This window comes from Phyllostomus hastatus, unplaced genomic scaffold (assembly GCF_019186645.2).
Source record: "Phyllostomus hastatus isolate PE091 unplaced genomic scaffold, TTU_PhHast_1.1 phas_scaffold_46, whole genome shotgun sequence".
In the NCBI taxonomy this organism is placed as follows: Eukaryota; Metazoa; Chordata; class Mammalia; order Chiroptera; family Phyllostomidae; genus Phyllostomus; species Phyllostomus hastatus.
Genome location: NW_025334032.1, coordinates 34259603 through 34277650, shown reverse-complemented (window position 1 = coordinate 34277650; position 18048 = coordinate 34259603). Strand labels below are relative to the sequence as shown.

Sequence of the window (18048 nt, the reverse complement as noted above, 5' to 3'; positions counted from 1 at the left end):
AGTCTCCGGGTAGATGGCAGTTATACTGAATCCCTTCTGGTTTACAGGCAAGTGATCTTACTATATTTACCATTTACGTGGTTCATATATGTTTGTGGGTTTTTTTAAAAAAATTCATGCTACTAGAACTATCCCTTTTACAAGTAAATACTTGATAATGTGTGTATACTAAAGTATACTGTATAACTTAAGAATCAGCTCAGCAAGTTTACATGCATATCGATATAGGAAAAATTTGCTAGCTTATAATATAACGGGGTTACCCATTTTTTCATGGGTTCTTTTGAGCCTGAGTCACATAATTACTACTTCAAATTTTTATGAATGTGGTTTACAAACCCTCTGTATTAGATTTTCCTAGTGAAGATAGTTTTGTGGAACATTGGCCATATTTCCAATACTTGCCTGTTGATGACAGTGTGCTCGAGTTTACCGCCCATTTCCAGTGTCCTCAGAATCATTTACTGATGAGTGGTGACCCCATCCTGTCATACACTTCTTCTCAAGAAAAACCTGTGAATTTTGCCGGGAGCAGCTAGCTCTGGTAGACTATTAGGGAAAGTGTACCTGCAGAGCGGTTCAGACCGCCAGTGTGCGGGCAACGCCATACAGACAACGACTGAGGGTGGGCAGCCAGACTTTATTACGTGTGACAGGAGGGCATGTGTGGATCAGCACTTCCCCGGGTGTCTCGTCACTGCATTTAGATGCAGTTTTCCTTTTCCTCTGAAAAAACAAACCCTCTTTCACTAACAATGGCAAATAGTTAACTAATAGGTGCATTTTATAAGTCTGTACAAAATTTAGGTCTATTTGATGTTGCTTTATTCACCCAAGTAAAATTCATTGATACTGCATACCTAATGGGATACGCCGTCTCCCAAAATTATAACCCCGCAACGGAACAAAAAAGCCAACCAAGATTATCCACTGGATGAAACAAAAAGGGAACCATTACAACTTAATGAAAATATTTTATTTTTAAAAATGTTTTCAAATCTGAATCTAGTGTGTATTGACTTACGTATTTCAATAATTACACGAAAGACCTAACGGGGGAAAGAATTAACAGTACTCTAGCAAGGTAAAGAATAAAAATCTCTTTCCCCCTGCTTCTAGTTAGTGTGACAAGAGGGAACACTCACCATCCTGAGCCCCTAGAAACAACTGTAGTGCTTCCTGTGCTTTGAACAACACCTGGCTGCATGTAATTCCTAGCACATCACGTGGTGCTGCTGCTGCCCCTCCGACTCCCAGCAGTATCTGCAGGTCCCAGCCTGGCACTTCAGGTAATGGAAAGTGATGACCCCAAAATGCTTTAAGTTAAAAGTAAAAACACTCCTTATGGAATCTCTTGAAACCGATTGTCAGATTAAAATATTTAGCTTTAAAAATGTTTGGGGAAAAAAACAAACCCCTGCTATCCTACTGTTCAAATTAATTGCTCTTAAATGATCTATAAAATGGACTGGGCTGATATTGGTTCTTCCATTAATTCATTGAATATAAAACATTTTGTATTTTTAGTAAGGAGGAGTAATTGCAAGGATTTCTTATTACTCCATTATCCTCTGGCCTTCTGTTCTGGGTTGAATTTTTCTCTCAGATTTTGAAAAGTTTAATACCATTTTCTCTTTGATTAAATACCAGTTCTTTAGCTATGTAGTTTTAATATCTAATCTGCTTTAAGTTTGGAATATCAGTACCCAGAAACAAAAAGTCCACAGCTTATTCTAATCATGAGCATTTACAACACTTATACTCCAACAAACTAAAAAAGAGTAAATAACACTTTTTTTAAATAGTGCATACAAGGCACAAGAGCTTTTTAGTATATTTACTGAAGCCTGACATTTTGGCATCAACAAACACACCACTTTATCTGAAACTCAACTTCCAAACAGCACCCCGTTATGTTGAACAAAATTTCCCAAAAAAGTATATAATTTTTTATGAATTGCATCATTAATCTTAGTATGAGGAACTATATAGTTTAACTGTCATAACTTTGATGAGAAGACACAGAAGTAATATAATGGAGGATTAATCTATGGACCCATCAGGAATTCTTAACTGAAATTCAGTATTTCCGCTATGTTCAATCAAAGGAAAAAAAATAAAAATAAGTTATAAAAGCCAAACTGGCTAAAGAATATCACAAAATAAACCGATTTTTGTAGTTGTTACAGATTTTCCCCCAATTTATGAAGATTAGAAGAGATGAAAAATACAGGGTCCAGCACAAATAATGCTCCTTTTTTATTACAAAATCTTTTTTTATAAAACCATAAGCATTTAATTCTGTAACATTACAATCACACTCAAGCATACCATATGACATTTTAGGTGATATGTTCAAATTAAAACCATACATTATTACACCCATATTCTTACCCTACCAACCACACTCAAGCAGGCCTTACTTCTGCTGGACCCTGTATATTTCAGATACAATAGAAGTGTATTGATTCTGACAAAATTTTCTAGCCAGTTGCTTATCAGTGAGCTCAAGCTTCAATGATCATACTTATTTTCTAGCAGGGAACAAAAGCTAGAATTAGATTAAAGTCTAGCAAAAAATGGAGATCATCAACTGTAGGTCATTTGGAGTTTGTAATGAATTCACTCAGTCTGAAGATAGATTCGCATCAGAAGGAATAAATAAAGAAGTCTGGCCACCTCCACCTTTTCATAGGTAAGTAACAGGTTTTATGAATATATCTTACAATCATAATGTGACTGGAAATCTTTTAAATCTCAGTACCTTCATCTTAACTTCCTGGATCAGAATTGTGACAAATTATGCTACCCAATTATTTGGGTGAAAACTGGCCCATGAATATGCTCAGTTTTTATGACAGATTATATTTTTGTCCTTGATTCATAAACCATAATCATTTTTAACATTTAACAGGAATCTGCGTTAATTGAAACAGTCTGCATCTTGAATTAAAAATGTGATGTTTCAAGCAACAGCGTGGAGAGAACTCATCCATTCACGTCCTGCGTGTCCAGCCCAAGGGCAATGGGGACGATCGGATCAGCCAGTGGTGCCCGTGGGAAGCCTCTTCCGTCCACCTGCAGCACTGATACCTTGACATGAAAGACAGAAAGCAGGAAACTGTCGTGTTAACTATTTAAAAAGAACTGCAAATGACCAACTCATGCATTCCACAAACACCTCATCTGTTTGTTGCAATAACATCCCTTGTTCGAAATCAAATGTTTTCTACACTAGAAGGCTCAGTAGATGTGTTCTTGAATATAGACCTGCACATCAATGCTTCTCAAACTAGAATGTGCATACACACAGACCAGAGGATCTCCTTGTCAGAATGCAGAAGATGCGGTTTCTGGTTCAGTCGGACTAGAGTAAGGTCCAAAATTCTGCATTTCTATTAAGCTCTCAGGTGAGGCCAGTGAGACTGGTGTGGGACCCCAGCTGGAGTGGCAGAGTTCTTCCATGATACTCATCCTGCACTGGTCTGAGGTCACTAGGCATTTAGGAGTGACAAGGGCATTAGAAAGGGGAAATAAGTTTAAAATATCAAATGCACAGAAGCACAGCTTTCTTTGTCTATAATTTATAAGAGGGAAGGTGGGATAGGCTAAATTTAATCTACACTGGAGCACCACTGTGGGTCTAGGCACGTAAGTATCTGGGACCTATGCTCAGAAATATTTCATTTCTCAGCATGAAAGGCCACAAGTCATTTACTAATGTAGTTCAAAAAGAGAACAACATGAAGATATCATTCAGTAATATAAATTAAGCATATCAACATTAGGTAATGTTCAATATAAATGCATTCAATTAATTGCTAAGTCTGAGATGTAAAGCAGAAAAATGATTAAAAACTTTTTACAATTATTTGGAATATTAGCTACCTTAGGAAAATTCAATCTTCTTAAAGAAATATTTTTCTGTCACTAGTTATATCAACAGAATGAAAAACATTACATCAGAAAATCACTTTTTAAAACAATGTCAAAGAAGCTCATTTGTGCTGTCATTTGGTTATTATGACCATTAATCTCTCATATTCAAATGTAATAACATCAAAGTTTTGTGAGATTTAAAATTTTAACAATGTTATTTTATCACTGCTTCCAAAAGAAATGTTTACTTAGAACCTGTTCTGTGCCTGGCATAGTGCAAAGTGTTGAGAATAATGCTGAACAAATGCAACATTGGTCTTGTGTCAAAACACTGGGATGGCCCTGGCTGGCATAGCTCAGTGGATTGAGTGCGGGCTGCGAACCAAAGTGTCGCAGGTTCGATTCCCAGTCAGGGCACATGCCTGGGTTGCAGGCCACGGCTCCCAGCAACTGCACATTGATGTTTCTCTCTCTCTTTCTCCCTCCCTTCCCTCTAAAAATAAGTAAATAAAATCTTAAGAAAAGAAGGCTTCCTTTAAAAAACCAAACAAAACACCGGGACATCTACATGACATGACATTACTATGTGAACTTGTAAAACACTGAACATGTGACCTCACAAACAGTGATGATTATCACTAATAATTCAAAGTCCTAAAAAAAATCCTGTGAAACTTTACATGCTTTACAGATCTATGTTCTATGAAATATTTATTTGTGGTATTGGTTAGTGATTCATATTTGTTTTTCACAGCTACATTTTCAGAATTATTTTCAGAAATTTGATATCGTCCCTTTGCTATTTGACTATATTAAGATGATCACATTTCTCACTACCCTAACCACAGTTATAATTAAGCAGATCTACCACACCAGCTCATGCAGTCATCCAAAACCAAAACAGTCCCTGCTCAAATGGCCAGATCAGTAGTTTGCTGTTATTAAAAAGCTACTCATGAAAACACAATGAAACAAATTTTAAAAGATTTAATTTTTTTTTGAGGTATTGCCATACTGCTTTCCACAGTGGCTGCACCAGTCTGCATTCCCCCGCAGTGCAGAAGGTTCCCCCTTCTCGACATTCTCGCCAGCGCTCATTGTTTGTTGACTGCAGCCCAAGTGTCCCTCAGTAGATGAGTGGATAAGACAGCTATGGGACAGCCACAGAATGGAATAGTACTCGGCAATAAGAAAATTTTACCCTTTGTGGCAGCATGGATGGACTTGGAGAGCATTATGCTCAGTGAAACAAGCCCCTTACCACACCACATGATTGCACTCATGTGGACTCTATTGAACAAACTGAACTACAAAACAAAACAGAGACAGACTCGTAGGTAGAGAGCAGACTGACAGCTCTGGGCAGGGTGGGGGGGCGGGATGGGCGGGGGAAGGACTGAGCAAACAGGACAGAATTCAGAGTTGTGACTGTGGCACTGGGGATGAGGGAGAGGGCCGTAAAGTAGGTATAAGGTGGATAAATACGGTAATGTAAAAAATTACAATTAAAAAAAATGTTTTGAGGATTAAAGTGGGTTAAAAAAAGGACACACAAATATTACTAAAAACCTCAGACACCCATTAAGTATTTGTACACAAATGATTTTGTTTTAGATGCTACTGTCTCGCTTCTCTTAGACGTTAGTGCTCCAGACAGAAGTGAACAGACTTGTCTGGATAACTGTAATGTTCCACCCTCTGTATTCGTGTTCATTTGTGTGTATTTGTCTAGATGCTCGTGGCTCTGCTCCAAAGGGACTCTTTATTATATTTTTTTTCTATTGACAGCAGGCTTATAAATAGGTTATATATTTAAAAAACTGATTTTGAAGTACTGATTTTTAAAATTATGGTTTAAATAAAGTGGTTTGGAACACCTATTATTTTAAGAGTGGGGTCCTACTGTTACCAAAAATAGGAATGAAAAGGTTTACGCTAATTGGGTGTAATTATCTGTGCTTAGACTTGGTGAGATCCTGCTAATGGAGGGTCAAGGACATGACCACTGTGTATCCTGAAGGATAGAAAAAATTTGCAAAAATCTGTACAGTCCGGCAAAATGGCAAGAGAATTGCCATGTAAACTTCAATATTCTAGGATTCCCCCTTGCCATTTACTGTATTACTATAAAAATGAATTTTGTTCATCTATGTAGATTTAGTTTTATCAGGTTAACCTAAATACTTGCTAATGCTGAAGCTCCGTCCACGTCTAGAAGTCTCCAGCTTGATTACTGCACTCCCCAGGGTCAGCTAAGACATCTTTTAATTTGAATCATGCAGAAATGAATAATAATGTTTATGGAAACAATGTGCCCTAAGAGAAAAGTGTTAAAATGTAAAACATAACAATAAAGGAAAAACGTCACTCACTTTCAGAAACATGAACTGATTTTGTTTGGAGAGTTACGTCTCATTCTCCATGGTCAGTGCAGGATTGCTCATCCCTTCAAGGAAGAACAGAAAAGTGAGAGACGCATTGAACCTGGCACTCCTCAGAACATCATAAACCATCGTCTCCTAGTTCTCCGTCGACCTAGTCACTCCAGCCAGGCTGACCTTGGAGCCCTTTCCCATCTCCTCCTTCTCATGGTCCTCTTCTCTTACATCGTCCTCTGAACTTCATTTTCTCTTTCACCCAGCAACGTAACAAAAACACTAATCGAGCATGCCAAATAGTTAACAGCACATTAAAAACCAGGAAATCATCTATATGTTAACACAGAACTACAGGAGGAGACAAGAGTCCTCTCTGAAAGACAGAGCTCTTTGTGTCTCCAGCCCCTGCCCCAAAACCGACCCCCAACTATTTATCTGTCCTCTTCACCTCTAAGGAAACTATGGATTCAAAGTGCAACTAGGTGTCATCAATTTCTTGCTCAGGTAATGCTCAGTCCTCCCCATAGACTGGGAAATGGAATGGCACGTGTGAAGGTGAAGAGAGACCGAATTATGAACACTGAAATGATGGGGATATTCTGTGACCATACGGAGGAGGGGCGAAAGTAGGCTTACAGTTGTGACTACGTAGAACAGTTTGTTCTCATATTACTATGCATTAATTATTGTATTATTTTCCACACAAATAACTGTAAACCTACTTCCCCCCACCCTGTGTACTGTTTAAGGAAAAGACCTTTTAAAGAAAGCAATATTTTAGGAGAATATGACTGATTATATATTAAATTAGATCCCAAATCTGCCTTAGAATTTTTAATCAGGACCGTGTGTTTGTTTTTCACCATACCGGAGTGATTTCCGATAACCCAGTGAGTAAAGTGCTGTGAGCCAAAGCCAGGCAGCACTTAGGGGAGAGTTTTAGGAAAAGACTAGAAATGAAAGAGAATTCAGGAATTCAGTCAACCTGGTGATTTTCTGGGTAACACTGTCGCAATGGTGGATATATTGGTTTTGTACTTATTTAAAGGGACACCACACATATTTAACTTACACCTTCCCAACCCTAAGAAACGAGTAGTATTTTCAAGGTAAGAAAGCTAAGTCTATGATGTTAGGTAACTTAACAAATATCACATATTAATTAGATGCCCAAATTAAGATTTAAAATCAGGTCTGTCTGACTTCAAAGCCTTGCTTGTTCTCTACCGATAAAGAAGTGATCAAAAGATTAAGATCAACAGTAACAAGAGAAATATGAACAAATTATAGGTAGCTGACATTGTGTAATTATACAATCAGTTCTGCATTTTTAACTGGATAGAAGTCTTAGGGTAACAGCACTGTGTAATTTGGTCCTTTACAGCAGATATTTTTTAATCTTTTGTCTGAATTAATCACATTTTTCCTTTTTTTAAAAAACTGTCCTGTGAGTTTATTTCTGTCATTTAATATGCAGTAATAAAAATTTAGTTTTAAAACAAACAAAAAACACCCCCAAACAATGAAGATCTATCTTTCACAAAATGGTTTTCCAGAACTAAGAGACATTAATCAAAGTGCTTCACCAGCAGAAGTTCTGAAAATAATTCTAAATGTACACTGGAAGTCTGACTCCAAGAAACTTCCTATAGGTAATACAATGGACTTTTTTTTTCACTACTTTAACCTTTCAAAGATGATACACATCGAAAAAGCCAAACCGGCGCACCCTTACCAGCTTTGTCTTTTCCCGGGTTGGCGCTGCTCTCCGTCCAGGACTGAGAGTCGGTGAGCAGGTGGCTCTGGGACTCTCTCAAGGGCTTTGCAGGAAACTGGTGGTTTTCAGGACTGAAGGACAACAACCATCATCACAGTCATTACATTAACTCTTGACACTATCGAGGTGAGTGCTTCTCAGAGTACAGGACTCAAACCGAGACAACTGCGCAGTGGCAGTTACGGAAGAGAATTGGGGGAATTCAGGAACAATTCGATCTCGCGGACTCACGGTGAGAAAAGCGTTCTCTCCTCGGTCCCCTTTCATTCCTCTGACTGTAACAAGATCACACTCTTTACCTCTGGCAAACCTCCATTTTTAACACACAGACTCGGCCTCAGCCTCAGACTTTTTAGCAGGTAAGGGAATCTGGTTAGACCTAATAGCATTTTACTATCAATTTTACTTTAACTTATAGTCTACATCCAACAAATTATACTAGTTTCTCATTTATGATGGTGATATGAAATTTGGTTTAAAAATAAATCTCCATGCTAGTTTAAATAAATATACTCATATTAAAGAAACATTATTTTTAAGTGGTATGTGGATATGGAAAAAAAATAGGAAGGTAACGGTAGAAAGGCAAGTGTGAGGGAAAAGTGGCCCAACGTTTTCTAAAGTGGCCTACCTGGTCTTGAACACAGAATTCCCTACCTTCTACAAGACAGAAACAATGCATTTGAGCATCGTCTCGCAGGAATGTTGAGAGCATCTGACATGAACAGGTCTTACAAACCTGGTGTTTCATTTGGGAAAATGAAGTCTTAAAAGAAGAACTTAAGTTTTAAAATGTAAGCAGGCATGTCACATATCAACACATTGGATGGTATGAAAAAATAAAGTATATACATAAATTAAAATAACATAAAAATTCAAACATTTCAATCAGATAGAAAAAATTATTGGCATAGAAACTGTTATTTTAGAACACCCCAAAGTACTAACTATAATAACATTCAAAAGAAAAAACTACTTAAAATGCTTCCAAGAATAATTTCACATATTTCAGTTGTCTGTTAACTGTTACTTTTTACAGGGTATGCTTTTGCACCTCAGTAATTGCCTCATATCTAAAATTTGAAAATACTTCAATTTTAGACAGCTTTATCATACCCTTATTAAAATTCTGAAGGTAAATCTTTAAAAAATATCATTTCCTATTCATATGAAAAATCTTTTTTACTCTGATTCCTATTATTCTCTGAAAAGAGGCCATATGCCAGGTACAGCATACAGATTTGATTGGACAAGGTGAGGACACTCATTAGTCCTTATGATGAGTAAGATGGGAAATCTGTTGGGAACCACCCTGCCTGGTTTCAGAAGCTGTAACCGCCGCCAAGGCTAAGGCTGAGGGAGCGACCTTGGGACCAGAAGCCACTGAGGAGACAAAAGCTTACCTCCCTGGCAGGAGCACCGCTTCTGCTCCTTTTACTTCATCTATAACTCGTCCCCAATGCTTGATCAGTTAGCCAATGACGAGTAAGATTCCCCAAAGGGGGGAGCAACCTAAGACAGGCAGGATCACGTGGGAGGCCCCCAAGGGAGGACTTGGGGGGCTACAGCAAAAGTGAGTAATGGACCCTCGCCCCTCAGCTTTGACAAAGCCTGAGTCCTCATTCTGTCTGCAAGAAGTCTCCTAATCTCTTGGCTGCCTTATTTCCCCTGCCTGACTTAAGCCTGAAACAATGACAGAGGGTGATGCAGCCCTGTGCTGGAAAGGGTGGGTTCCCTGGGTAATCGGGCCTAAGAAAGAATATGTAAAATCCTGTGAAACCTGCTTTGTTTAAAATGCTCTCAATTAAATGATAAGGGTCCAAGCAAGAAGTGAGTTTGTTCCTCAAAGCTTTATTGTTCTTTAGCTATCTGACCCTGACTCAAAATAGGCCCTCAGAGTTCTTTGTTATCTATTGTTTGATCTTTACTGCCTGGCAATGATTAATGAGCTTTACCTGAATTCCTGTGCAAATGAAACCAATAAAAGCCCACTGAGGAACAGGCTCCTGGCCCTTCTCCTTTGAGAGATCTGCCACCTTTCCTCCCCAAGCAGATCATGTCTTGGTAGACTTATTCTCATCTATGGAGGCTGGGGGCGCCCGGCGAGCGGAGCCCCCCCACCGAAATCAATGGGGTTTTTTGAGCAGAAGAATGACAAAATCTGATGTATGTTTTAAAAGGATCACACTGACTTCTTCAGGGTGAATACCCTGGAGTGGGGCAAACACGGAATCAGGAAGATCAGGAAGTGAAACAATTCCTCTGAGAAACGATGCGGAGAGATTCCCAGGGTGAATCAGGACAGGGCTTGCAAACAGAGTAAATAAACCAACTGCAAGACAGGAACCTAAAAGGACCCCAGGGTTTCTGGCCTGAGCACCTGGGACAATGGAGGTCATGAACACTGATTCACAGGTGGAGGAGAATGGGGTCTGGTGTGGGCGTGAGGGTGTGGGAGCCTGGAATCCAGAGGACTGCTTTGCACCTGTTCCACTGGCGATGGCTTTTCGACATTTAAGGGGAAGGTTGAGTAGATACACAGCTACTTGGGCAACTTGGGGGCACAGAGGAGATACAGAATTAACCATAGATATTTTATAAGAGCTAACAAGGGGACATTACAAACTTCTGTAGCAGAGACGTTATCTGTCAAAATCCAATCCCAGCATTTACAGGGAAGGAGGAAAAGGCTGGTTACTTCACAATCCCCTCTCTGGGTAACGATGCCAGAACTGGGGTCTCTCTCGATACCCATGGCAGGCACACTTAGTCGGAGAAAGATTATCTCGAAAACCCAAATAGTCTTAAACTACAAAAAACACTTAATAAAGATAAAAAAACATTATAGAAAACTACTGTTAAAGTTTATAAAAGCTATGAAAACCTAACAAACAACTTATTAAAACTAGATTTCTCTGCACCAAGGTATAAGAAAAACCATGAACATTGAGCTCTGTGGAGTTTTCAAGCTAAAACTCAGAGGATGTGACCCAGTAAGACTCTGCTACCTTTGACTGTCTCCGTGAAACACATTGAAATGGGCTCCTCACTAACTGAGAGAGCCTGGTCTGTCCACTGCTCCCTCTAGGGGTGGGGTGGCCAATTGGTTTCCTCTCATGGCAATTGAAAATTCATTTTCAAGTGGAAACCACTTGAAAATGAATTTATAAATTATCTTACGTTCTTAAGTTTTCAAAGAAATATGTAACCCGAGGATACACGAGAACAGAATATACTATTCAAAAGTGAAATAGAAAAAAAAAAATACGGGATTACTTTTTGGATGCTGAGTTCAGCCCTGCGGGAGGAGACGGCTGTTCAGGATCCTGGTTAACAAGGCAAGTCGGGAAGGAGCATCCGTCGCCTAGACTGTAAGGAAAATGAAGACGCACAGTTGGACAGTGAGAAGGACAGCGGAGTGAATTGTTACAAAGTGCTGATGTCCGAGCAGAACACAGTAATACTATGGCCAACGTGTGTATCAGACAGTGGTTTCAGCACAGTGCTTAAGGAGATGAGGAGTTAACTGACTTCCACACTGACATAACAGTGAATCATAAAATAATACTTTAAAAAAGAAGAGTTCCCACCCGGAATAATGGAGTTCCTTTGTTGATTCACTTTCATTAGTTTAAAACCCGAAAATGTTCCCAACGAAATACCTTGAAAAAATGGGTAGCAACCAGTACTTCTTCTCATCACCAAAAACTTGTCGCATATTTTTACTGAAACCCAAGCTGAATCCATTCTTATCTGTTCCGTGTCGAAATACTGGGCTTCTAAATGCCTCTATGAGAGATAGCAGAGTACTCACATGAGGGGAGAACATATCAGTTAGTAGCCGGTAAGTTCAGAAATGACCAAATTAAACAAAGAAACTTGAAAATCAATGGTTGGCCGCTTGTGAGTACTAATGTGCCTACCAACAGCCCAGCAATATGGATGGTCTGTTCTGTTTTAAAATAACCAAATAATTACATTTATTTTCTTTTTAAGAAACCTATTAATGATTATAACAGCACATGTGTGTTGCTGAAAATTAGAAAATACAAACGTGTAAAGAAGTGAAAACTTCATGTCTTCTAAATCTTTTGTTGATAGATGGGTGGATGGATGGATGGATGGATGAAGATATATACAAATCTACACAGTTTTTTAGCCAAAGTGAGACTATGTTTTAGCTAATTCTACAACCTGCATTTTACAGTCCCTAAGCTCCATGTTCTAATCTCTTTAAAATTTTATCTCATCCCAGTAATACCTTTTTTCCAGCTAACCAAAATATACTTTAAAGCCTGTTTGTCCAAACCAAGATCCAGTGCAGAATCCTCCACTGGATGTGGTTCCGCCCACTCGGCAGACGGAAGCTGAGGGCAGAGAGGCTGCAGGACTTGCCCAAGGTCACGCAGAAATAAACATCAGAGGGAGACCTGAACACATGTATCAATGTTCCTCCTGTAATGCAACCTTTTCTTCTCAGATGCAACAATCCAAAATTTTACTTTCTGAATATGAATGAACATATAAGTGTAGTGAGTTCTGCCCATTATTTAAAAACTAAAACCCTGAACTAGCAGAGTCAAGGTGCTATGAGAAAATGTGGCAATTTGCAAGATCCTTAATATTTGCCACCCTAGGTTACACAGATTTACATAAGAAATGTTATAATTAGAGGACCATATTGTCCAGGGGAAGTCCTTTCAGTTTTACAAGTTCAATCAACAAATTTTAGAAGTTAAAAGCTTCTAGAAACAATTTACTTAGGATGAATTAAAATTGAGTTGCCCAACCTATATTATGAAGTAAGACACTTTGTTTAAAAATTATAACACCAATTTTCACCCTGATAGTGGCTGCGATATTAAGACTTCACCTGAATATTAAAAATGATCATTCTTTGACTATAGGAATCTTCACTGACAGTTATAATAATGGAATCTCAAGGTTTGAAGTGTCCTTTGAGATCATAAGGGTTTACAAGTTTTGGATGGATGCCCAAACTCCTAACCTTGGTCTAGAAGACTCGATGTAGCTTAGTCCCTGCTTACTCATCAAACGTCATAGTGTATTTTCTGTTCTTAGCTTTCTATGCTCCTACCACGTGGATGGCGTCTCAAACACTGCTGGCTTTTCCTATAATGCTTCTTTAAAAATTGAGGTGAAATTCACGGAACACGAAATTAGGCACTTTCAAGTGAACAATTCAGTGGCTTTTTGTACATTCTCAATTTTGTGCAACTACCACTTACATTAAGTTCCAAAAATGTTTCACCACCCCAAAAGAACCCCTATCCTCATGAGGCAGTTACATGTTACAGCATATTTCAGTACTTCATTCTTTATGGCTGAGTAATATTCATATACATCGTATTTTTTCCATCCATTTGATGGGCATTTGGATTGTTTCCACCTTTTGGCTAACGTAAACAGTGCTGCTATGAACGCTGATGTACGAATGTCTCTCAAGTCCCTGTTCTCAGTCCTTCTGGGTGCATACCTGAGAGTGGAACTGCTGGGTCACATGGTAACTCTCTGTTTTCCATTTTGAGGAACTGCCACATTTTCCACAGTGTTCACACAACTGTTTTCCCACCAGCAATACGTGAAGGTTTCAGATCCTCTACATCCTCATCACGACTTGTTTTTCGCTTTTTGATACAAGCCATCCTGGTGGGTAGGAAGTGGTGCCTCGCCGTTTTTATTTTTGTTTCCCTAGTAACTAATGATACTGAGCATGTTTTCATGTGTTTGCTGTCCATTTGTGCATTTTCTTTAGAGAAATGTCTTTTTAAATGTCTATTCAAATCCTTCGCCAATTTTCAAAGTGGGCTGTTTGTCTTTTTGTTGTTGAGTTGTAAGAGTTATTGCTCTATTCTGTATTCCTTGGCCCTTACTAGATATATGATTTGCAAATGTGACTCTCATTCTTCAGGCTAGCTTCTTGCTTTTTTGATAATGTCCTTTCATGTACAAACATTGTTAGTTTTGATAGTGTCTAATTTAATCTTTTTTCTTTTGTTGCTTATGCTTTTGGTCTTATATCTTAGAAGTCATGACTACATTTGAGGTCCTGAAGATTTATCCCTGTGTTTTCTTCTAAGAGTTTACAGTTTTAGATCTCCCATTTAGGCCATTGAACCATTTTGAATTCATCATTGTATTTGGCATGAGGTAGGGGACCAATTTCGTCCTTTTTCTCCCAGCATCATTTGTTAAAGATCTCTTCTTTCCCCATTGAATGGTCTTGCTACCCTTGTTGATAATCAATTGTCCGGAAATATGTAAGTTTAGTTCTGGACTCTCAGTTCTATTCCATTGGTTGATATCTCTCTCCTTATGTCCTTTTAATCACATACACTTACACGGTTTTAATCACTTTGATTTTTAGCAAGTTCTGAAAACAGTAGGAACTTTCTTTTGTGTGTATATTGTTTTCCCTATTTGGGGCCCCTGAAATTCCCTGAGAATATGAGGATCAGCTTTTCTATTTCTGCAGGAAAGGCTTTTCAGATTGCAATAGGAGTTGTACTGAACCTGAAAATAAAGTATTGCCACCTTAACAATGCTAAGTTTTCTGACCCATGAACATGGGAATCTTACCATTTACTTAGGTCTTCTTTAGTGTCTCTCAGCAATGCTTTGCAGTTTCAGTCTCCTAGTCTTGAACCAGTCTCATTAAATGTATTCAGCACCCCGTCTCCATTAGGCTTTTGGACGTACTGTTTTCTCTGCCTGAAATGCTCTAGCTCTTTCCGTGACTGATTTCTTAGGTTAAATATGTTTCATTGTGGTGAGCCTTTCCCTGGCCACTCATCTAAACAGGTGAGTGACTGGTCCCTCAGCATCCTATTTGTTTCCTTCACAGCACTGTGCGTCCTGTCGTTACTTTTATGTTTGCGTGATGATTTTCTATGTCCCTCACTAGGCTGTTTTGCTTTTGCTCACCACTAAATATACAGAATGCTTTACATACAATGGACAGTCAATAAATATATTAATAAGTAAACCTGTGTCTAAGTCACATCTCACAAAACAACGTGTGGAGTAAGAACGATTTTTACCACTTTAGGACAGGCTGGCATTTAATCAAATGGCGATGTTTGATGAATATCTTTTTATGTATTCAAAGTTCTTTTAACTGCAATGATTGGATACTCACCTAATGTAGACTTATTTTTGCTGACTAGCCAACAATGATAGCCAAACAGAGAAGACAAGCTGACAGAAAACATAGCTGCAGCAAAGAATAAAAACATAATATGGAACTTGGCTTGAGTATCAGGTAGACCATTCTACAAAGAAAGGAAGAAAATGAAATGTTTTGTCAAAGGGATAAGTATTCCCCTACTTTTATAAGTAAGATTTTTTTTTGCTTAAAATTTTTCTTAAATTTAGGCATGGAGAAAGATACATGGCTTTAAGCTAAAACTTTGAGAAAAAAAATATATAGCATCAGATTAAATTTTTACTGGAATATAGATATATGTGGAAAAGATATTCAAACCTGGGGTATTTATTTTGTTTGGCATAACCAAATCCTAGAAAAACTGGTAGTGTGTGTGTAAACTATAACAGAAGAAAACAAGATAAAAGGAACTATAAAGTATACTTTTGAATTTCCTACTTGAACAGGTTTTGCTAACATACTACAGATACTAACAACTAGTTTTATATTTAGCCATAAAATGAAGGTGAATTGGCACAAATTAGCTACTACATGCGCTGATGTTTTACTTCACCACGAACAACGGCATCGAGAACACACAGACCACCACGCCCACAGCAACGCTCAGCTTGTTTTGTAAACAGCAGCATCACAGGAAGGAGGAACACTGGAGCGTAACGCCTGTCTAAAACACGCCTTACGATACCGATGGGATAGGACAGGCCATCTCCGAGCAATGCCAGTCAGACTGCCATCGCAGGTTTTGTCCAAGGAGACCTGGGCTCAGTCTGGAATGGCAGGCTGGGGGCGATGGGCAGTCAGGGAAGCTCCGGAGCCACTGGGAGGTGTCTCCTTCTCACAGAAGGTCACACCGTCTCAGTGCCCTGTAGCGTCTGTCAGACTGACACAGATCACAGGATCTCACTGCCAGCTTTTGACAGCAGAGTCCTCACAGTGCAAACTCTGGTCATTTCCTTAGAAAGACAGTGTGGTTGGAGCTGGACCCATTCCCAGGGTGGCGGAGCAGCAGGGTGACACTTTCTCAGACGTGCACTAGGGGCCCTTCTCCAAGCTGGACAGGGGAAGTGGGCTCGAATGCTCGGAGCATGTCCACACACCTGTGTATTCCTAGTGCTTAGCCATGTGCCTGGCACATAGTAGGTGTTCAATAAACCTTTAGTATCGAATGTGCTTAAAACCCCACACAAATGATCTAGCAATTGAGAAAATCTTACCATAATAATGAATAATTTTGCAATTCTGGCAAAGGATAAGAGTTTTACCATTGTTTGGTACTCACAGGTATCTTTGGATATTTCAAATACTCAATTTTAACTTTGTTTTGCTTACATTTAAAATAAATAGTGCAGAAAAACAAATGAGTTCATTAAAGCCTAATCAAGTAATACCTAATAAAAATTTGGGACATTATAGGCATAATAGTGTAAAAAGTAATCTTTTTACAACATAAAGAAAACACTTCTATTTTTAAATACTAAAAAAAATCTTATGTAGTCCATTCTTGCTATTCTCAATGGTTGTGTTCTATAAAGTTGCCGTGAACACTGGATTCATCCCAGGGAAAATACGGGGTTTGGTCCCAGTGAGCCTTCGGTCACAACATTTTTGTCAACTGATCAGTACATAGCCTGCTTTGGGGGTGCTTGTGCTTAACGACACCTTACTGACAACTTACTCAATATTTATTGTTGATTCATCAACACAGAACTCACACCCAACATCACTGTTAACTCACGCTTGAGGGAAGCTCAGCCAACGCACCTATTTTCTCCATAAAGCACAACAGGCTGGTGCTCAGAAACACTAGACAGTGCTCTCAGCCCCATTTTAAGCAGAGAAATAACCAACAAAAAGCACAAAAATGCAAAAAAAAGGCAATAAATAGACTGAAAAGCACACTTGGGTAACAACATGAGAGTTGAAACAAGAAGACAGTCTCCTGGTCTGATCTCAACTGACAATGGGCCACGCACATTCTCGGCCGCTCTGTGCACGTCTGCAAATGGCCACGCGAGCTCTGTGAGTGTTGATTTGGGGGTCACAGAGAAACTGCAGCAAGACGGCAAATTCATAAGCACGGAATCTGCAAATACTGAGGACTGACTAGAAATGAGCTCAATTCTATAAAATCAGTGTCCGAAATAATTCACTAATGCAAAAGTACATTGTATATTGTTGTATACCTAAAAGGTCAACAAGATAATGACTTACTGTCCAAAATTTGATAAAATACTGTAAATCTGTAGCAGCAATAAAAAGGCAGTACAGCAGGGAATAAGCCAAGAAAAGAAGGAAAAATTTATAATTTGAAAATCCGACACAATTGTTCACCCTGTTGACAAAACAAAAACATTTTCAATAAGTTTCACATTTTCAACACAGGTATACATACGTTCTACCTTAACAGAGCATGTAGTTTTCCAGCACTTAAAATGTATTGGTGTTTCTTAAGCCTGACTTGTAAGATTTCTTCACACATACAAACATTTTCAAAAATCTGCTTCATTGCAGAGAAATTCTGTGTTTAGATTTTTAAAATTTGATATGCAACACTGCTTTAATTACTCATAAACCATGTAACTCTACAGTTGACCACTGAACTACAGAGGTTTGGACTGCACGAGTCCATTTATGCACAGATTTTTGTTCAATAATTACAGTCAGCCTTCCGTGCCTCCAGGTTCAGCATGCATGGATTCAACCAACCTGGGCTTGAAAACAGTATTGGCAATACATGACTGGGAAGCAATCTGACCCCAGTATGTAAGTATGCGATCTGAACCCACTTTAAAAACTCTGGAGTCTCCTATCTGTTCCCCCTCACTTGC

At 38.8% G+C, this 18048-nt stretch overlaps 1 protein-coding gene across 1 annotated transcript in view; it reads right to left on the bottom strand.

Moving 5' to 3' along the window:
• Nucleotides 1–950: 950 nt before the first annotated feature.
• Nucleotides 951–18048, bottom strand: part of ZDHHC2 (zinc finger DHHC-type palmitoyltransferase 2) — a 54500-nt gene continuing 37402 nt past the window's right edge. The window contains exons 7-13 of the mRNA XM_045821193.1: nucleotides 17432–17552; nucleotides 15194–15326; nucleotides 11697–11823; nucleotides 11311–11403; nucleotides 7993–8105; nucleotides 6252–6325; nucleotides 951–3093 (exon numbers count right to left, since the gene is read on the bottom strand). Coding sequence (XP_045677149.1) covers nucleotides 6285–6325; nucleotides 7993–8105; nucleotides 11311–11403; nucleotides 11697–11823; nucleotides 15194–15326; nucleotides 17432–17552 — 628 coding nt within the window. The 3' untranslated portion in view covers nucleotides 951–3093; nucleotides 6252–6284. The remainder of the gene's footprint in view (nucleotides 3094–6251; nucleotides 6326–7992; nucleotides 8106–11310; nucleotides 11404–11696; nucleotides 11824–15193; nucleotides 15327–17431; nucleotides 17553–18048) is intronic.